Raw genomic sequence first — 23,500 nt, 5'->3', positions numbered from 1 at the left:
CTAATAATTTAGGGTATTACTAATAATACCCGGAACTCTCCCCTCACCTAATTTTCCTCAACTGTCTGTGATATTTGTCATTCTTGCAGACATATTCTAATGCGTTTTTCATTTCCCGAACTTCTCACGGAATTTCAGTTTTTTTAACATCAATTCATTGTAATTTGAATTTATTTAATCTTTTGCATTAAAATGGCCTACTTTTATATCTGTAACTCAGAGGAGCAGCCTAGTGTATGATATTAAGCTTCTTGTTTTCCAATGAAATTATCTTCTAAAAGTCTCATTCGATAAATAAAGCAGCATGTCTTGATTTTCGCGCCCGTAAATAATACTTCAGGTTTTCAGTTGTTCGATATCTATATCTTATCCATAGATATAGAGAAGCCTCCATAGCTATGGTCTTATCCACACCCGATGTACTTTTCTTTAAAGACTCAAAGACTTATTCACTGACATTTTTATTTTGTTACCCAGTGAGAGAATGAATTAAGTCGTCATTCTTAGTCAATATGATTTGTTTACAGAGAAAACCAATATATTCCATATTTTGTACCTATATCTCTCCAATAAACTTTATTGGCATACAACAACAAACCGACAACTTGGGTACAAACAAACCTCCATAAACCCAAATTGCTTTCAAATAAGATTATAATTGTTACAGAGAAAATACCTCGAGAAAAGAATGAATGTCATGCTTGAACAGACCTATAGAGGAGATATGATTAAAGCAATAGAAAGAGAAAACGTAGGGAAGGGGTCAAATTGTCCAACGGTTGGTTGGGTGCGAGTAGGGTTGGAGTGTGGTGTTGGTACGGCACCCGTAGAGGACTGCTCAGCTGCTTAAAAAGAGGAAGTTTCGCTCACGAGAACATCATTCGATCTTCATCGCTCTTCTTAGTCACTCTTTCGTTCCAGTAGCACCTGAAAGTGAGTATAAGTATTATCCTTGATTAAGCTTTTTTTATTTAATGGTTTTAACTATCTACTGTAGTAGGCTACATATGGATTTGTTTATTTTCTGGAATGATGTGATCTCCTGATAGTTGAAAAAGATTCTCATAAAACGGTGTAAACTATAAAGTTTCTATAGATCTCGGTTACCTAAGTAAAATTAAGCAAAATAATGTCCCAGTTACCTTAGTTTAAGAGAAACTCCACATAATTTCCTTTTAGAATGCAGGCAAAATTCTTCGCCGTCCTTGTGGCAATGGTAGTTGTCGTTCACTCCTGCTATACGGCGTCTGCCCAGGAAGATCTCACGACAACAGAGAGACAGGTAAGCTATAAGGCCGTTATAAGAGTTCAGAAATCACTCGGCTGAAATTCTAACTTTTAACCAAGTTTTATAACCTAACTGGAAGACTGAAATGCAGTTGCTTCGCAGTTTGATACAAAGATATATGTTGCTTTAATATCTTCTCAATAACCGTCTCCTAAAGCTTATATACTTGACTTAGAATGATTCAACAAGGGTCGCAGAACTTTATTTAGAGAGAAACGTAACTTTCATTTTAGGTGGTGGCAGAACTTGCAGCCCAAATCCTGCGCGTGTCCCATGGACCCTGGAGATCAGCAGAGGCCCACAAGAGGAATTCAGGAATGATCAACTCCATCCTTGGGATTCCCAGAGTAATGGCTGAAGCAGGAAAGAAGTAGGATGACGAAATTTTTACTAGGTAGGTGAGGAGTGACTGATGTACTTTCAAAAATGAAAATTATTAGTAAAAAATAGAATGACCTGTCTGGGTAAAGAGAACACGCCTTCACAGGCCTGTACCGAGGGGGGATGGGGTGTCGAACTGTACTTTTAAAGTAAAAAGTAACAATTTTTTTTTTTTTGGTTAGTCTTTTTTTTTATAAATTGTGTTATTAAACATTAACATCATTCTTTAGTAGTAGGAAATACAATAGTGATAATAGGAATATGGTATAGACCACCATATTTGTAAATGATTTTAAGTAAAATTGTGTTAACCTATGTCAGTTCTTTGAATAACATCTAATCAGGTAGAAGGGCATAGACCGATACCCAATTTATCTTCTTAACACAACTAAAGTAACATTTTCAAGTACTTCATCCTGTATATAACTATATATATATATATATATATATATATATATATATATATATATATATATATTATATATAGCAATGACATTTATAGAAGAAAAAGGACAGTTTTGGGAAAAACGAACCAACACCCCCCATCCAAAAAAAAAAAAAAAAAAAAAAAACTCTGGGTACGGGCCTGTGTCATGTACTGAATTCAAAGAAATGAAACTTGCAAATTTACAAAGTTGATATTTTTGTCTTTTATTACAGACCACAACCTACTACAATTGACCACCAAAAAAAATTGATGCATACACTTCTTCCAGCTGCACCTTCAGAGAAATCAGGGCATCAAAAAATAACCTCCACAGTTCATTCTGTTACCTTTCCATGGAAATGAGTTTCTTCAGCCAGATCTCAACGAAACTCATTGATCTTCAGTTATGCCACAATTCAGCAACAGGCAGTTGTGAATTGATGCCTGAGTCCAGATATCCATCTTGCTGGGAAAAAAATTCTCTGAAACTTCAGGTGTATAAGATTTGCATCAAATTTCATCAATAAATATGGCAGCTGAAATTATTTTCTTATTTCCCCATTTCGTTGGTTAATATGTGTACATATACTAAAAAAGAGTTAATGCAAGTGAATGAATGTATGAATATTAGGAAAACACAGATAAAAAAGCATGTATGTATTATGTCTCATGTAACTTACTGGGTGGCTGATCTGTGACTCAACCATAGAAATCTCATGAGCGGTAATTGGACAAACATCCTTAAAAAGAATATAAACAGATCAAGAAATAGATAAGTCAATAAATAAATATTTTATTAGATTTTTTAATAATAATCATAGTCTATATGTCTGCTAAAAAATGTTTTAAGTATGATTTTCGACTCGAGACTCAGTAGTCATCTTAATCGTAAACGCTGAATGCCCTAGTACAAATCGGGCCCGACAAAAATCAAGAAACTGAAAAATAAATTTGAAAAAAAGAGTGAGGTTAAACCACAAAGGATAAAATAAACCTAAATGAAAAAATATAATAAATCACGGACACAGAAGCGCAAAGAAAACTCATAGGCATTTCAGAAGAGGTTAAGATCGATTGTTGGAAAGAGTACACAGTCCATCATAAACGTTAAGGAGGAGGAGAGATAGACCTATAAATGGTTTCGTACATAAAGTGAAGGTGCATTGAAAAGAAATATAGGGGTGAACGGTGCAGAATGGTGTAGTAAAGTAGTTTATGCTGATGAGCCTTAAGCGTAGCTATGTGACCCGTTCAATGTTGTGGAGTTTTATTGTACTATATTACACGGATATATATATATATATGAATAACTTGATCCCGAAATAAATAAAACGTGGTGCTATTTATGAAGGTGATGCCACGGAGGGAAACGAAAACACGAGAACTGCCGAGATCTTTCCGTTTTAACGACCCTTTACCATTTGGACCCATATATTTGTAAAATGTGTATGAAGAAGGACCTTAAAATAGATGAATTAACTACTAATTAATTAGTCCCACAAGTTTTTAGCTATTATTCTTTTCTCTCTTCATGCTCGCTGTATTTATATCCTATGTTCGTTTCTCACTCTTTATTTGAGCATTTTTTGTAAATTTCACGTTATAACACAATTTTTAATGTTTTTTCGAATTAAATGCCTTTAACCAATGTGTCTGACCACACTGCTCCTAAATCCTTAATCTAATAATCGGAATTTTACTAAATCTGTACAGTCCGGTCGCTATATGCCTCTGTTCTCAAAATGTATTTTTTCTGACTAAATTACATGTGACCACGTGTGGCTTTTCTCGTTTATTCGTCTCTTCAAAGTGAATTGGATCTTATGTTAATACTGTAATGTCTGTTTGTATACTGTGCCTACTTGTACTGTGCTATTCTCTGTTCTGATCAGTTTTACTTTTGCCTTAAGTAAAGGGTCGTTAAGACCGAAAGATCTCGCCAGTTCTCGTGTTTTCAATTTGCTCTGTGGCATTATCTTTATATTATATATTATACATATATATATATATATATATATATATATATATATATATATATATATATAATATATATATATATATATATATATATATGGCTAGTTTTCTCAGACAAAGGTTACACTTACATTAATCATGTATCAGTAGAGAAAAATATGATCTTAGATGCTGGAAGGATATATGGCGTAAAAGTTATGCATTGAAAAAAAAAAAAGAAAAAAAAACCTTGAAGGCCTAATTCTTGCACCTTCCTCCACACAGTCTGGCCCCATTGGAAAGCACAACCACGGATCGTAACATTTGGTAAAATGCCGGGAATAGCACGCCATACACTGCCTTCAAAGTCAATCAAAACTTCTTCAACTTTAAGGGCATGCTCACCTATCAGCTCCTTTATTTCACAAAGAACTTTTTTGTAGTCTCTGCGCCTTTTTCCTAACATAAGCGCAAACAAAAGGGGAACTTGCTTAAATTGCCCATCATATTTCACAAATGCATGGAGGCTGAACAGTTGTGTAAATAGTTTGCGTACTATTTTGAAAGTAGCATCGGCATACCACTGCTTCACTTTAGATAGTAACTTCAGTTGATCATCTGTGGCAAATTTCAAATGTCGTCTTTCTCCGACAGTAATGTCCCGTTGCAAAAAGTGTTCAGGAATGTGGGCATCGCTAATTTCGAAATCGAGATCTTGCAGTTCTCGTGGTCGATTTACCTTCCGTTTACGATTTCTCTGCCTAGCAAGTAATACAAAATATCGTTATCATAAGTTTGCGACCATTGTCGTATTATTATATATCTATATAAACTTCGTGTGGATTGGGAATTAACTCTCAATTCCTACTGGATAAAGTTAGTTGCAAAATCGCCACCATTTTTCAACTTGAATGAAATCTTTTTCGTGTAGAAAAATCCAAAAAGGTAAATAAATAGTAATCATTCAAGCAAGAGCATTGAACGCAGTCTTATATATAGAATGTAACGAATGAACATTATATATTAGAAAATTAGTTCTTAATTATTGATATTTTGGTTGCTGTCATAAACATTTTCCATTTATTTTTCTTCGTCCTTTTCCTCCCGTTTTAATTTTTTTTTATTAAACTTCACCATCCCGATGGTAAACCTTATTGGTTTCTTCTGTATTTTAGTGACATTGTTCAGATCATCATGCGCCTTATCCTGTGATTATTGAATCCAAATGTTATGACATTGACCTCATTTCAGGGTCACTGGGTAACAAAAAACGATGTCAAAATCGTCAAGATCTGGAATCGGATGTCTCTTCATACATAATAATTTCAAACTCAATTTTAAAATAGCAGTCGCTGCCAATTAATGTTCTCTAAACTTGTCTCCTAAAATTTTGACTTAGGACGATCTTCAAATGTTAAATTGCGTCATTTGTCCACTTCGAATTTCTCCGTTTCAGGAGAAACGGTAAACTAATGTTTGATAAACTTTTTGTTTCATTCTACGACGTCAACATCCTGCAGTTTTGGAAAACTCCCAAAATGTCATCTGCAACGGTTCTTGGAAAATCACGAGTCCTAAAAAGTGGCAGCTGCCTCAGATAACAAATAATGAATTCTACGGGAAAACCCCGATTTCAAATTGTCGTTCAGTTCAGGAGCCGCTGCCTTAGGGCAGTTGGAACATTCCCTCGCATAGTGGAATTCAGTCCGGTAGCAGATGATCGGATTAATATCTATCATTATTTCTGTTATTGAAAGACGCGTTTTCTTTCAGAAAAGAGGTTAGAAACTTCGTTTCTCCAAGGCAGACGGATTCAGTGATTCCTGAAGTTAATAGAGAAAATAAAAGCTGCACAAATCGCTGCACATCTACTTTACGAGACGGAAAGAACAGCAACAAGAGAAGAGAGGAGGAGGAATGGTCATAAGATGATATACTTGGAGATAGGCTATAGCAGAAAACTTCACAACTTTCCATTTGTTCTGTGGAGGGGGATGCCTCTAATTTCGAAACACCCGGTATATATATATATATATATATATATATATATGTATATATATATACGTGTACTATACGTATATATATGTATATATGTATATGTATATATATATATATATATATATATATATATATATATATATATATATATATATATATATATATATATATACTATTCTCAATACATCTCGTCTTCCTTATCGGGACTAACATTCATCCTCATAGCTATGGTCGTACTGTCCCTTGCGATAAAAGAACAAAAATTTATATATTTTTTTTAATTGTTGTGTTTATATTCAAACTTGAAAAATAAATCTACAATTCTCAATACAACATCTTTTCCTTACTTGGAATAACTTTCCCCTCATCAGTTATGATCGAACTGTCTTATGATAAAAAGAAAAAACTAAAATTTTTCTAAATTGTTTTGTGTTTCTATTGAAATGATAAAAAAGCGACTATTCTTAATACTTCATCTCCTATTTCTTATCTGGACTCAGTTTCCTCTTCAGAGTTGTGATCGGACTTTGTCTTATGACAAAAAAATTCCTCAATTTTTTTACTGATATTGTTTTCTGTTTCTAATCAAACTGAAAAAATATCTTCTTTCCTCAAGATGGTATTTATTCCATAAATGAAAGAAATTTGTTCTTGGTTGTGACTGTATTTTTTTAATCACACTAAAATGTTCTTAGCCGCCTTTTTATAGAAATGTGTTTTATCTTTAATCAAAGCTAACTATAATTCATCATATTAACTCATATCATTACACTACAGTGATGAATAACAGTTCCTGGTTAATTTCACTAATATTTTGGGTTAGGTTACCTACTCGTAGTCTAAATAAAATGCAATTCATACGCAGTATCATCACTTGGGATAATTTAACCACTTTTAGAGAAGAAAAACTTAATAGGCTTAATGGTGAAATTAGAACGCCTGATATCCAAACATAATGTTAATTGGAAATGAAATGTTAGATTCCACGATGGAAAACAAGGCGTGATCTGACCTCCAGCTTACTTGGGGGCGCGTGCTAAAATCAACGGTCAATTAGAGGGTTGTTTCAACAACGAAAATTAAAATAAGTACGCCATATTTTTTTAGAAATAGTTTTTCAGTACTGTTCAATATGCACTTTATTTATTTTTTGCATTTTCATTCTCATAAATAAATAATAAAAATCCTATTCTAACATTCCTGTATCATGAACTCAACGCAAAACACCTTTTTCAGACTCTTTTTGGCTTTTTAATGGGGCTTTCCTACACTCCCCCCACCCCCCGCCCCCGCCACAACAACACAAGAACAATAAATTAGGAGTAAGCCACATCTCCACGGTCATTTTAACAGAAGTAACTTCCTGAAGATCTAATGAGCTACGCCAGAAGAAACAATAATGTTGTGTGCAAAAATAATAATAATAATAATAAAATAAAGGGAGAGAGACATAAGGGAGAGAGAAAGAAAAGAAAGTTGTATTAATTTCTGTCATCGGGGCCACGTCGTAATTGAATATTGCTTAACTTCATCTAAACTTTGGGGATGGAACTCAGGGAATGGCTGTTCCGTTTCTGTAGGCAATAAACACTTGTTATCGAAGCGGGTATTGAAATTCGCGACTACTAACGAATGGAAATTAGCTTTCCTAACTCCATGAATATGACTTTTTCTGGCGACTGCAAAAGGTTGAAATACGCAAGGAGTAAAAGGTCAAGGGAAAGAAGAAACGGGCGTTTTCAAGTCGGGTCTCAAGTCCTCCATTAAATAGTACAATCATTTAAGCAGAGCCAAAATGATCACTACAAATGAATGCAGTTGGAATCAAGACGCAATGGAGATTTGTCTCTTTTATTTTTCTCAATGTTATAAACACTGAGATACGAACGTAATAAATGCTTGAACAATATCTATCTATCTATCTATCGATCTATCTATCTATCTATCTATATATGTATATATATATACACTAAAGAAGAAAGTAAATGTGTCGGTGAATTGTAATGTATCAGCTTTCTTGGCTTAGAGACAGAAAGAACCTAGCGACAGTCTTCCTCAAAGTCGGAATTGTTGAGTATGCAGTTGCTATGGGGCTTTAAGGTGTGGCTGATGATTACGTGCATTTGTGCAGGTAATGATGGGTGCAGTCGCCCAATACTTAGTGAGAGAGTCACATGCTCCGGAGGCAAGGCAAAAGGCAGTTCGGAGGACACATTCAAAAGACTTAGGAACAGTTGCCTTTGAAAAGAGAGAAGTGTAAAGTGTATATTTATTTAACATTAATAAATTAATTGTGTGGTGGGAAATATAATGGATATGTCTCTTTGTTTCAGATGGGTCCCATGTCATTATTCTAGAGACAGGATTCTCTTGAGATTTGACTATTGAAATGTAGTGGTTGACAGTTTGGAAGTTTGGAAGTGATTACTTAGTCTAATTCAGGAGATTAGAATGATAATTTACAGTTCTTTTTGTGGGTCAGACTTAGTTCTTAACATGAACTTTTTGGTCACTTTGTTCCATACAATGTTCATCTGGTTTGGGAAATAAATAGGATATTTTTGTATTTACGTGAATTCATTAGCCTACTTTGATATTGACTGCAGAGAGAGACGGCCAGCTAATGAAAGGAAAGAGTTGCCACTTGTTTAGTTTGATTAGGGGTTATATATACACACACACACACACACACACACACACACACACACAAAATATATATGTATATATAATATATATAGATATATAGATATATGTATATATATACTATATATAGATTTGTATATATATATATATATATATATATATATATTATATAGAGATACATATATATATATATATATACATATATATATATATATATATATATATATATGTTATATCTATATATATATATATATATATATATATTATATATATATACATAATAATATATATATTATGTATATATATATATATATATATATATATATATATATATATATATATATATATATATATATATAGATGCATATATACACACACACACACACACACACACATATATATATATATATATATATATATATATATATATATTATATATATATATATATATATATATATATATACATATATATATAAAATCCTTCAAAAAAAAAAATGTTAAAGCAGGATACATCTCAAGTATAAAAGGCCCATTAAAACCCTCTTGTTTAAAGCTAAGGACCATATTTCGGTGGACTGCCTCCCACCCTTATCAAGTAGTGAATGACTGAAGGAGTTACATTTGTGGAATATATAGATAGTGGGAGGTTAAACCTTAGGTGATGCTTAGCGGTAACCCCAGGCATCACCTAAGGGCATACCTCCCACTATATATTTCGCAAATGTAACTTCTTTTTTCACTCACTCTACTTGATACGCGTGGGAGTCAGTCCACCGAAATATATATATATATATATATATATGATATATTATATATATATATATATATATATATATATATATATATATATATATATATATATATATGAATAACTTGATCACGAAGTGTTAGACCGAAAGTTCTTGACTTTCTCGCCTTTCAATTTTCCTCCGTGGCATTACCTTTATTTATAAAAATATATGCAGAGTAATAGCTTACGCCTAAAGGTATATGCAACTTATATTGTTCATCTACATTGACTGGATCTAGGACTTTTGGGTTTCATATGGATAAAGGAAGATGACTGATCAATTTATAAGATTAGAAAACCTTCATATATTTATTAGAGTGGACAACAGAGGGCATAGCTGATATGTAGGTCTTCGCTCGGGTGCAGTACCTTATTCTTCGCTTAAATGCAAATTCACTTTATCCTTTTAGATAATTGTTCACGAAAATAATCTGTAGAAAATAAAATCTCATCAGTGAACATGACTTTAATTAATGCAACAGTTTTAAGGTACTCATGAACAGTCAAACAAGAAAAGCAAAAACTATTTCCAAAATGAAAACCTTTTTCATGAGAAAAAAGACATTCCCCAGATTTTCTGAACACACAATGACATTTCTATTTTACATTACACTGAGAGCTATTTGTACAAGCAATATACACAACGGGAACGGTTTAAATAGAGACGTCTGTTTCATATTGGCGTTTATTCAATGCAACGTTTCAGGGACCAGCCCCATTTACAAGCTGAAAATGATAAATAAAATTAAAATAATTACCCATCTAAAAACACACAGATGAGTAATTACTTTAATGTGAGTTTATTATTATAATTTTCAGCTTGAAAATGGGGCTGGTCCGGGAAACGTTGCATTGAATAAACGCCAATATGAAACAGACGTCTCCATTTAAACCCTTCCTGCTGTGTATCCCATCTGAGGCTTCCCCTTCATTTGATATTATAATATTTTATATATATATATATATATATATATATATATATATATATATATATATATATATATATATTGTCACTTTGTTGTGATATTCTATTCTTAGTTATTTTATTATTCTTGTTTTTGTTATGTATATGAATTGTATTATTATCCATTTAGTTTGTTTTCCTCCTTCCCGGTGGTTTGTCTGTTTGGTAATTGCCACTAATGACCATTCTGTCTTTTCATATATTTGTGAGTGAGTGGTGTTGTCACCGTGGCTGTGGCGGAGATTTTTTCGACAGAAAGAGTCAGTTGATCTCTGAGCCTTATTACTCCTGGTGACTGCTGGATTTGATACATAACGCCTGCTTGGACGTACTTTCACTCTTGAAGGATTACCCTACATCCTGCTTTACCCTCGGCTCAGTAAATGTCGAGGGGCTCTCGCTTTGCCAAGGTATAGGTGACTGATATTTGTTGGGATATCCAAGCGATCTTTGACTTGTTTCTTTTGGACGTCCCGGGTTTCCTGGAGGATCATCCTTGTGGACGTAGGATCGCTGCTTTATGGGTCCGGTCGAGTACCATAAGTATATATATATATATGTACATTCATCACTTAGCCCCTTCAGTTTTGTCTCTGATGCAGAGACATATAAATATTTATAAAGATCACGGTTATAACTCCTATGTTACGGAGGACAGAAACTCATCTGTAATTAAGGAGATCACGGCAATAGCTCCAGTGTTTCAGAGGAGGGAAACCACCGTTAGGTTATTTAGCTAGTGATTGTTAGGTTATTCTTACTTTCCGAATACCTTCTCCTATCTGAATCCCCCTCCCCTTTTGGATGTATCTTTGCCTTACTATCTTCATTGGGTAAGTGTGTTGTTTTGTATAATTAGTTCAGGGTGATTGGTTTTCATTCACATATGTATTCCGAGGTTCAGGAATAACTTCTGTCTTTACGTTTTTGCATTAAATTTAAGAGTTTTTGTGGTGTTTCGTTTTCCCCAATGAATTAAGTTTTGCACTCTTGACATTATTTTAGAGCTATTCAACTGATTGTGGACTTAGCTTGTGGTTGTGAACAGAGGTTGGTAAGAAAGGAATTTAATTTATAATAACGGCGGAAAAGAACCGTTACAATATATATATATATATATATATATATATATATATATATATATATATATATATATATATATATATATATATATATATATATATACACGACACAGTCCAGACGTACAGGGCGTTTATTCACATGTTAAAGAAGATCAAGGGCAGGAACACGAAGAGATTCACACTATCCTTTAATCCTACGTTTCGTGACAACATCGCCACATCTTCAGGGATTTTTCTACAAAATAAAGTATAAAATGTTAACATAAAATAAGAGCTGATCACAAGATCCAATAGTTGAAAAGTAAAAACAGTTTAATGGTAAAATTACAACTCTCATACTTAAATTACATGCACACTTGATTAAAACAGACCAGAAATACCAAACAACTTACAAATGACGAGAAGAATATTTAAAAATTAAAGCTAAATTACACAAAGATAAAAGTAATAACAAATATAAAAAATTAAAAGTCATATATTCACAAAACCAAAACAGCCAAAAACAGCTCAACACTTAAACCAGACCTTTCAGCATCAAAAGATAAAAAACACACTAAAAAGTACAAACAACGTCAAGAGGCACAAGGAGTGACAGAATAATTAGGCTAAAAACAATGGGACAGCAGAGGAATGGTTGTTTAAAGTTGGAACTCGTAGTTTGATGTTCAGAGTTTCCAAAATCAACAGTTCGTTGGGTTCCCTTGTTTGGCCAATAATTTTGAAATCTTCGTAATTGACTGTAGCTTTACATTTAAAAGTATGCTTCCTTATATAAGATGTTTCAGGGTTAGATAATTTACACCCAGTTCTGTAACTAACGCCCGATGGAATCGGCCCTGACCCTGAGAAGACGCCGGGTAGATCCAACATATTTTCCCAGATTACATCTGGGACAAGTGTATTCATAAACGACACCCGACGTCATCAAAGGGCAGAGCCGATCTTTAAACATGAAGAGCGAGCCAATGGTCTTGGGATTTTTAGGTATAAGTTTTAGATTTACGGCTCCAAAATATCTGTGCACAATCTTGGTAAACTCGTTACGAAAATTATCATTTAACAGATACGGGAAACTGGCATAAAGAGGGAGCTTGGGGACCTTAAAACTAATAGGCTGTTCAGAAACCCTTTTATTGAGTAATTTATTTAAAATTCTATAAAAGATCTTAGAAGGAAAGCAATTATTAGAGAAGTACTGGAGGAGAAAAGTAATTTCATTGTGGAAGAGAGACCAGGTAGATGTAAGAGACAGAGCACGATAAAGTAAGGTATATATCGAGTTGAGTTTGAAATTGAGAAAACAGAAACTATAGAAGTTGGAACCGAGCCCGGTAAATGTTTTCTTTCTGAAAATTGAGGTACTAAAACTTTCGTTTTCCTTGGAGACCAAAATATCTAGGAAGGCTAATTTAGAATTATGTTCTTTTTCCATTGTAAAATTAATATTATTATGGTAATTATTAGCAAAATCTAGGAACCTGTCAGCATCGAATTCATGCTTGAACAAGATAAAAGTGTCGTCCACCGTACGTGGAGTAAAACAAAGGGGGCGGAAGGCCAGGGGGCATTCGTCCAAAATGCGCTCCTCCAGGGAGCACATGAATATATTCGCAAAGGTAGGACCAAGGGGAGACCCCATGGCCATCCCCTCAATTTGTTTAAAAAGCTGTCCATTAAAAACAAATGCCGTGTCCAGCACGGCCAATTCTAAAAGAGCTTTAAAATTCGAATAACTAAAATTACAGTAAAAAGACTCAGGTTCGGGGAATAAGCTTATCAAGAATAATGTTTTATGGTCTCTCTACAGGTACTTGGTAAATAGTGACTCAACATCAAAACTAGTCATGAATAAGTCAGAGTCCTGGGGTAAAATACGTTCTTTAAATTGTTCAGAATTTTTAAGGGTATACTGATTAGTGGTCAGCGGTTCCAACAGAGGGACGAGAAATTTTGCTAGTTGGTAATTAGGTGTGTTGTAAGAGGCCAAAATAGGGCGGAGAGGAACATTATCTTTATGTATCTTTGGTAAACCATAAAGAATTCCGTAAGATGAACCACTGGAAAATAAATCTTGGAACACTTTTTCATCAATGATGTTGTCATTTTTCAAGGTTCTGAGAAATCTATTGATTTTATCCTCAACTTTGAATATGCTTTGATAACTAGGCACACCTATTTTCTGGAACCTGGTACGATCGCTTAAAATATTAGTCATTTTGTTGTTATAGTCACTTTTATCCAATATTACCGTTCCCCTCCCCTTATCGGGCCTAACAATGATAATGTCATCACGTTTAGAAAGGGACTTGAGGATTTCCAAATCACTCTTTTTAAAAAAGGGAGCCCAGTTTGTTTTAAGTTTTGAGAAAGCATTTTGGGACAAAACCATTAACTCACTCTGTAGGCGGCTAAGGTCACTACACAAATTGAGATTTTTTAAACGTTGAAATACACTTCAAGGGGGCAGAAAAACTGAGTGTAGTTAGGTTTAAAATTGGTAAGCAAAAATCTAACCCAATGGACAAAAGGAATTCTTCTCGTTTAGACAATACATATTTCGAAAAGTTAAAAACAGTTTTATAACAACTATGAAATTTTGGTAGAATAATTCCAAGGTTTGCCAATTTTCGGCGTCTTCTCAGGGTCAGGGCCGATTCCCATCGGGGCGTTAGTTACAGAACTGGGTGTAAATTATCTAACCCTGAAACATCTTATATAAGGAAGCATACTTTTAAATGTAAAGCTACAGTCAATTACGAAAAGAAATTTCAAAATTATTGGCCCAAACAAGGGACCCAACGAACTGTTGATTTTGGAAAACTCTGAACATCAAACTACGAGTTCCAACTTTAAACAACCATTCATCTGCTGTCCCATTGTTTTTAGCCTAATTATTCTGTCACTCCTTGTGCCTCTTGACGTTGTGTACTTTTAGTGTGTTTTTATCTTTGATGCTGAAAGGTTGGTTAAGTGTTGAGCTGTTTTTGGCGGTGGTGGTTTTGTGAATATATGACTTTTACACTTTTATGATATTTGTTATTACTTTTATCTTTGTGTAATTTAAGCTTTTAATTTTTAAATATTCTTCTCGTCATTTGTAAGTTGTTTGGTATTTCTGGTCTGTTTTAATCAAAGTGTGCATGTAATTTAAGTATGAGAGTTGTAATTTTTACCATTAAACTGTTTTACTTTTCAGCTATTGGATCTTGTGATCAGCTCTTATTTTATGTTAACATTTTATACTTTATTTTGTAGAAAAATCCCTGAAGATGATAGGGCGATGTATTAGATCATAGAAACGTACAGGATTAAAGGATAGTGTGAATCTCTTCGTGTTCCTGCCCTTGATCTTCTAACATGTGAATAAACGCCCTGTACGTCTGGACTGTTCGTGTATATTATATATATATATATATATATATATATATATATATATATATATATATTATATATATATATATATCTATATATATATATATATATATATATAGTATATGTATATATATATATATATATATATATATATATATATATATATATATATATATATACACAAGTATATATATATATATATATAGTATATATATATATGTATATATGTATATATGTATATGTATATATGTATTGTAACATAAAAAAAAAAATCTCTCTCTATGGTAAGGATTTACGAGGAGAATATATCAGGAAACAGTGACAACCCACTATAACTTAAAATGTACTTTAATAACAATTAGTAAGGAAATTAAAGTCACACAACAGAACATTAAACAAATTACGGACGCATTGCACAAAAGCAAAAGACTCGCCATACAGCACTTCCATCAGACTACTCATCACTAATCACTGCAGTTTACAGTATAATCCCCAAGTCACAAAGCTTTACATCAACACAACATATAATTCACTGTAACATCAAAAAGTTAGTGGCAACCAACGTTACATCACACAAGAAAAACGTCCAAATGGATAAACAATACATTACCATATATTCCTCAAAACTTGATACACTATTATAATCACTTTGTTTGTTTCAGCTCCAACGAAAATCATCGTTTTGGGCCCCCGGCCTTTATATACCCGACTCACGCTAGACATCCATGGACCAAATATCATTGTTTCGGTACATTATCCTTGGCGACTACCGCCTACGCCAAGCGCTACTGCCATCTGTTGTCTAGTGTACACACTTTTTTTCTATGCAAATATCAATTTTCAACCTTTTCTGCAATTTTACATTCAATAAATCAATATTCCTTTACATTATTCCCCCCTTTTAACTCAGCGGCTCTCTCCTCAGTCCATGCTGAATTTTCACTCTTACAGTCTTAAACATTAGCTGCTTCCCTTCAGCAACTATCGGAGACTGCCACGTCGTTGGTAACAAGCACTTTCCTTTAAGTAATCAACAGATCTAGAGAGAGAATCTGCAATGACATTTTCTTTGCCTGCTATATGGTGAAATATTCAGTTTGAATGGTTGCAAAAATAAAGACCATCTTAAAATTCTCTTATTGTTGTGCTTACATTTATTAATAAAGGTTAAAGGGTTATTATCAGTATATACGTCTATTTCAAAGTTACTGTTAAGCAAGTATATCTCAAAGTGCATTAAACTCAAAATTAAACTTAAAGCTTCTTTTTCAACAATACTGTAATTTAACTGGTGGCTATTATATTTCTTTGAAAAGTAAGATACAGGGTGTAAAAACACCATTATGTTCCTGTACTAATACACTGCAGCTCCTACTTCACTGGAGTCTACCTGTAACTTGAATGGTAGATTAAAGTCTGGGGATTTCAGTACTGCATAGACATTAACATGAGCTTAAGTTTATTGAAGGCATCGTCACATTCCTTTGACCACACAAACTTCACATCCTTTTTTCAGCAACTCTGTTAATGGGTAGGCTACATCTGAAAAGTTCTTACAAAATTTCCTGTAATACCCCACTGTTCCCAAAAATTTCATCACTCCACGTTTAGATGTAGGGAGGGTCAAATTCTTTATGACCTCAATATGACAATCAACAGGTTTTCACTTGGCCACTTCCTATTTCATGTCCTAAATATTGAACAGTAGTTTTTCCAAATTCACATTTGGCAAGGTTTATCGTAACATTAAATTCTAATAACCTCTTAAAACATCATATTAAACCTTTTTTAATGTGATCTTCCCAGGTTTCTCCAACAATAATAATGTCATCTAAATAAACAAATACACCTTCGAGATCCTTCAAGATATAATTCATCTGACGTTGGAAAGTCAGAGGTTGGGCATTACATAAACCAAATGGCATTACCTTATAATTATAAAGTCCATGGGGTGTAACAAATGCAGCAATATCCTGCTGTTTTGTCTAACTCAATTTGATAGTATCCTTTCAATAAATCAATTTTACTTAAAAAAGGAAACTTTGCTACATTATCAATTATATCTTCTACTCTGGGCATAGGATATGAATCTTTTATAGTTACATTATTTACCTTTCGATAGTCTGTACACATTCTTGCACTTCCGTCAGGTTTGTCGACTAGAATACATGGGCTAGCCCATTCACTATGGCTTTCCTCTGCTAGTCCGTGTTCAGTAAATAAGCAACTTCGGTCTTTAACTGTTGTTGTTGCCTCGGCGACATTCTGTATGGACGCTGACTTATTGGAGTCTCTTCTCTCAACCTGATTTTATGTTGTACTCCTTTTATCCTTTTAGGATGGTCTGAAAATAGATCTGAAAAGTTTTGAATTAGCACTTTAAAGTCATGCTGCTGTTCATCAGATAAATGAATACATAACTTCCTAAATTTTTCATCATCACTCAAATAACCTGTATTTTTTAATCTAAGTTCAATTTCTTCTTCAACGTCTTTTTCATCATCCTCTTTTGCAATTGACAAAACACTCCACTGGATTCGTTATACTTCTTTTAATTTGTTAATATGGAAAGTTTTAACTTTCCTCCGTCCTGTAGGAAATTGAATTCGATAATTAACATCACTTACTTTTTCCTTCACTGTGCAAGGTCCTATATACTTCTGGTTAAAATCCTTACCAGCTGTAAGGAGAGACACTAGAACCTTATCTCCTATGTCGAGTTCACGTTTTTGCAGCCTTTGTCGTAATTTCTTTTCATCTCTTCTTGTACTACTTTAAGATTCTCATGTGCTACTTTCCATATTTTCTTTTATTTTTTTCCTTCATTTCTTGTAACGTGCTAGAATCCTTCTCATCTGAAATCAACTGATTCTTTATCACCTCCATGGGGTGACCTTACCTGATGGACATATACTAACTGAAAGGAGAATAACCCAACGATGAATGTACGCTATCACGAACAGCAAATAGCAACATTGGTATGTAGACATCCTATTCCTTTTCATTTTCACAACAGTACGTGTGAAGCATGGTTTTGAAGGTTCGATGAAATCGTTCGACCACTCCTTGGCTCTGTGGGTGATAAGGAGACGATAAACAATGCTTAATATTCTGACAGGCTAAAAATGAGGTAAAATTTCTAGACGTAAAGTTGGTTCCTTGGTCGGTTTGAACTTCTTTTGGCAAACCTACCAGCGAGAAGAACTTGTTAAGCGCTTCAATTATCTTATCAGCACTCACAGTTCTTAAAGGAATAGCCTCTGGAAATCTGGTAGCACTACACATAATTGTCAGCAAATACTCGTTACCTTTGCTAGACCTAGGCAGAGGTCCTACACAATCCAAACTCCAGTTTTCTCAAAGGGTTCTCCTGGAACTTCAATGGGTTGCAATGGCATCACCTTAGGGTCCATGTTGAGCGCTTTACCTACTTTTTTGACATAAATCACAATTTTTACAATATTCACTACAATCTTTCCGCATCTTGGCCAAAAAAAAATACCTTAATAATCATAGTTTGTTTATACCTAAATGACAGAATAACTACAGTCATGAGCAATACCTAGAACAAAATTCCTATAACTACTTGGAATGACCACTTGTTCTACAACATCATTAACATTTCTACTCTTGAACTTCCTCATTAGGATTCCATCCTTTAAAAAGTAACACTTGCCTTCCTTCTCGATATCATTTATATCAACAAGGGCATTATCTCTTATTACCTTCAAATTATCATCTTCAATTTGAGATTTAACAAATTCTTCCTTATTAACTTTCAGCATTCGCAAAGGAGCACTGACTTTACTTACTTGTAGTGTTTCCGGACTATCTTTAAACAAGTTTTGTAAATCCAAACCATCGTCATCATTTACTTTTCCTTCGGCACTCTTACTTCTTGTAGTAACTGCACAAGCAGGAATAAGTTTGGAAATGTACATTCAACTTCTGTAATAAATGAAGAATTAAAGGGTTTTTCTGTCAAAATTGGATTACTGCTACCAAAAACTTTGTCTCCACATACATCATTTCCAAGAATTAACTCTACTCCTGGACACGGGGATTCTCTCACCAAAGCAATTTTAACATATACCCGAAAATTAACGGAGTTTCTAACCTTACTTCTACTAATGGAGCTGAAAACTCAGGTCCAAACCCACGCAGAAGTACATACTCTCCAGTATCCTTCCACTGATCATACATATTTTTTATCATTACAGACTGTACCGCTCCGGTATCTCTTAACCACCTTACTTTCCTTTTTTTCAACACAAGGGAGGTGTAACCAACCATCTCCCATAAAAGGGTCATACAATTCAGTACCTTTGGATGTGGACTTCTCTTCAGGTAGTCTCACTCCATTTCCTTTTACAATATTCTCAATACAACCAACATTACTAACATTTTGAACATCATTGTTACCTATTTTGTAACCTATATTCTCATCAACATCACATATATTATTACTGTCGATGCTATCGTTACAATACCTCTTACCTGGCCTAAGGGGAGAAGCAAACAAACAAGGACCTCTGTCACCACAGCTTGTGGTTGATTCAACAATGCAATGGTATTTTCAGGTTTATGATCATCCTTAAAATGTACAGGTTTATCTTTAACTTTATTTACCACTTGAATTGGACTGTTTATTGTGCGATGTGGGACAACTCCTACTGATGTGTCCTGGTTTGCCACAACTGAAACATACAAAATCTCTAAATTTTCGCCTATATTATGGTAACTAGGTGTAAACTTGATCATTTACACTGTATCCTGCTTTTCCAGCACTAACACTAGGACCAGAATTATATTGACTTGCCCCTCTTTTACCACCTCTATTAAAGGATTTATTATAGACTCCACGAGATGATACCTGTGAACTCGTAGTCTTACCTTGTGCCTTGTATTTTGCTGCTCCTTCCCAAACTCTGCTCCTTCCAATTTTATGGAGTGACGTCAGTATTATATAGCTTATGGGTCAATGCATAATTATCAGACAATCTAGTGGCTTCATCGACATTATCTACATCACGTTCATCCAAATATGTTTTAATAAGTGGATTAATACCATCCTTGAACTGCTCAAGCAAGATAAGTTCCTGAAGTTTACCGAAATCACCATTAACTTCTCGGGCATTCATCCACCTATCATACCACAGGCGTTGTTCCCGTGCATACTCCATATGAGTGCGACTGTCTCTTTTTATCCAGCTTCTGAACTTCTCTCTATACCTCTCTGGCACCCATTCATAAGCTTTCAAAACTTCAGATTTAACTCTCTCATAATCCTTAGAATCATCTAAAGATAGGCAGCAAATACTTCCCTAGCCTTTCCTCGAAAGGAGGTTTGAACCAACGTGCTCCATGACGTTCTCGGTCATTCACGCTGTTCTGCCACTTTCTCAAATTGTAAAAAAAATGCATCCACTTCATTTTCAACAAAATTGGTACACTTTTTACTGCATTGTCTATTCTACAAGATTTTGGTATTTCTCTGGACTTTTCTTCTACTTTTCAAGTTCTTCATCTCTAGCTCTATCCTCTTTTGCTCAACTTCAGCTTCTACCTTCTTTAGCTCAACAGCTTTCTCACTCTCCTTTTCAGCTCTCTCATTCTCCAATCTAACTATTTGCAAATGAATCTGCATCTGCTCAACACTCATCCCTTCATAAACAAGTTTGGACTTTTTTGGTTTAACCTTGCGTGACTTGGTTTTTTCACGTACGGCTTTGGCACCTTCCTCTTCACTTGCACTACCCTCTGTATTATTCTCACTTGCGCTTTGCTGGCTATCAGTTTCTTGCCCTTCCCAACTCATTAGTAAACAACCCTTCCTTATCAGACAAAATGCCTAAAGTCATTAGCGCCTCACTTACTTTATTTTTGAGATTTCTTGCTTCCTTGCAGATTCTGATACTTCTACATTATAGTACCTAGCTAGAACAATCCAGTCTATTTTAGTTATACCTTCTAACTTTTCACCACTAGGACTACGTATGAAATCTTTCAAATCAAACATCTTTAATAACCTGCTCAAAATAACACAGCAAGACAAATATAGCACTAACACTATCACAACTCTCCCCCCTCTCTAAAGTACATGGAAGTACTGAAAAGCAATTAACAGTAGGATACGTCAAGTTATGGTCGAATACGCCCTCCGACATGAATTAAAGCAACAAATTAATAAGGATACGTTCGGGTTTCGTTCGAGAGAATGAGTAAACACTGAGTATGGATATGTTCGAGTCTCGTTCGATAGAACAATGAGCAAAAACTGAGTAGGGATACGTTCGGTTTCGTTCGACCGGCCCCCATGTAATATAAAAAAAAAATCTCTCTCTATGGTAAGGATTTACGAGGAGAATATATCAGGAAACAGTGACAACCCACTATAACTTAAAATGTACTTTAATAACAATTAGTAAGGAAATTAAAGTCACAAACAGAACATTAAACAAATTACGGACGCATTGCACAAAAGCAAAGACTCGCCATACAGCACTTCATCAGACTACTCATCACTAATCACTGCATTTTACAGTATAATCCCCAAGTCACAAAGCTTTACATCAACACAACATATAATTCACTGTACCATCAAAAAGTTGTGGCAACCAACGTTACCATCACACAAGAAAATCGTCCAAATTGGATAAACAATTACATTACCATATTTTCCTCAAAACTTGATACACTATTATAATCACTTGTTTGTTTCAGCTCCAACGAAAATCATCGTTTTGGGCCTTTATATACCCGACTCACGCTAGACATCCATGGACCAAATATCATTGTTTCGGTACATTATCCTTGGCGACTACCGCCTACGCCAAGCGCTACTGCCATCTTGTTTTGTCTAGTGTACACACTTTTTTTCTATGCAAATATCATTTTCAACCTTTTCTGCAATTTTACATTCAATAAATCAATATTCCTTTACAGTATATATATGTATATATATATATAATGTGTTATATATATATATATATATATATATATATATATATATATATATATGATATATATACATATATATAATATATATATATATATATATATATATATATATATATATATATATATAAATAAAGGTTTTTTGCCACGAAGAAAAAAATGAAAAAGCAAAATAGCCAAGTACTTTTGCCTCAGTAAAGGGTCCAAACAGGACCGAAAGTACTTGGCTATCTCGCTTTTTCATTTTTTACTTCGTGGCAAAAAACCATTATTTATACATAGCATCAAGTTTTATATACTTCGTGATCAAGTTATTCATATATATATACATTATATATATATATATATATATATATATATATATGTATATAGTATGATATATAGTATATATATAGTATATATATATTATATATATAATATATATATATATATCGTATACATATATGTACATATACATATACATATATATATATATATATATAGATATATATATATATATATATATATATATAGATATATATATATATATATATATATATATATAATATATATATCTATATATATATATGATATATACATATATACATATATATATATATATCTATATATATATATATATATATATATATATATATATATACATATATAAATATATATATATACATATATATATATATATATATATATATATATAATCATATATGGATGTATATATATATATATATATATATATATATATATATATATATATATATATATATATATATTTGTGTGTGTGTGCGTTTGTTTGTGTAAACAGATTAAGAACGACTCAGTAAAAACAGACGAGGTTGCTTTGAGAGTTTCTGAATAAAAAAACTACATTAGTAACGTTATCTCCGTAGTAATGATTAGGTCTTTGTATTGAAAAAGAAAAAAGACGTTTAAAGGACCAGCAAAAAAAAAAAAAAAATAATAATAAATAAATAAATAGCAGAGGGACACGATTCCTTCCAGGAAATATTCCATTTCGACTGATGTGGCTGAGTCAGTGACACAAGCTCGCTGCCAAGAAGAAAGGAGAAGAATGAAAGGAGGAGGAGGAGGAGAAGGAGATAGAATGAAAGGATAATAAAAGGAGGAGGAGGAGGAGATAGAATGAAAGGATAATAAAAGGAGGAGGAGGAGGAGATAAAATGAAAGGATAATAAAAGGAGGAGAGGAGGAGGAGATAGAATGAAAGGATAATAAAAGGAGGAGGAGGAGGAGATAAAATGAAAGGATAATGAAAGGAGGAGGAGATAGAATGAAAGGATATTAAAAGGAGGAGGAGGAGGAGATAGAATGAAAGGATAATAAAAAGAGGAGGAGATAGAATGAAAGGATAATAAAAGGAGGAGGAGGTACAGAATGAATAAAAGAAGGAGGAGGAGGGGTAGGAGGTAATAAAGAAGGAATAAAAGGAGGAAGAGGAAGTAAAGGAAGAATAAAAAGAGTAGGAGGAGGAGGAAGAGGAGGTAAAGGAAGAATAAAAGGGAGAGGAGAAGCGGGTAGAGGAAGAATAAAAGGAGGATGAGGAATAAAAGGGGGAGGCGGTAAAGGAGGAATAAAAAGAGGGGAGGAGGAGGTAAATGAGTAATAAAAGTAGGAGGAGGATCAGATGGG

At 33.7% G+C, this 23,500-nt stretch overlaps 1 protein-coding gene across 1 annotated transcript; it reads left to right on the top strand.

Annotated features, from left to right (window-relative positions):
* Nucleotides 1–804: 804 nt before the first annotated feature.
* On the top strand, nt 805–2,629 carry LOC135212714 (pigment-dispersing hormone type 1-like). Its single transcript, XM_064246411.1, has 4 exons — nt 805–933; nt 1,180–1,282; nt 1,522–1,682; nt 2,330–2,629. Exons 2-3 carry the CDS (start codon nt 1,181–1,183, stop codon nt 1,660–1,662), a joined length of 243 nt encoding a protein of 80 aa, XP_064102481.1. The 5' UTR covers nt 805–933; nt 1,180; the 3' UTR covers nt 1,663–1,682; nt 2,330–2,629.
* Nucleotides 2,630–23,500: the final 20,871 nt, after the last annotated feature.

The sequence above is a fragment of the Macrobrachium nipponense genome, chromosome 19, assembly GCF_015104395.2.
Source record: "Macrobrachium nipponense isolate FS-2020 chromosome 19, ASM1510439v2, whole genome shotgun sequence".
Classification (NCBI taxonomy): Eukaryota; Metazoa; Arthropoda; class Malacostraca; order Decapoda; family Palaemonidae; genus Macrobrachium; species Macrobrachium nipponense.
The sequence above is the reverse complement of the archived record's forward strand: the minus strand, read 5'-3'. Positions and strand labels throughout refer to the sequence as shown.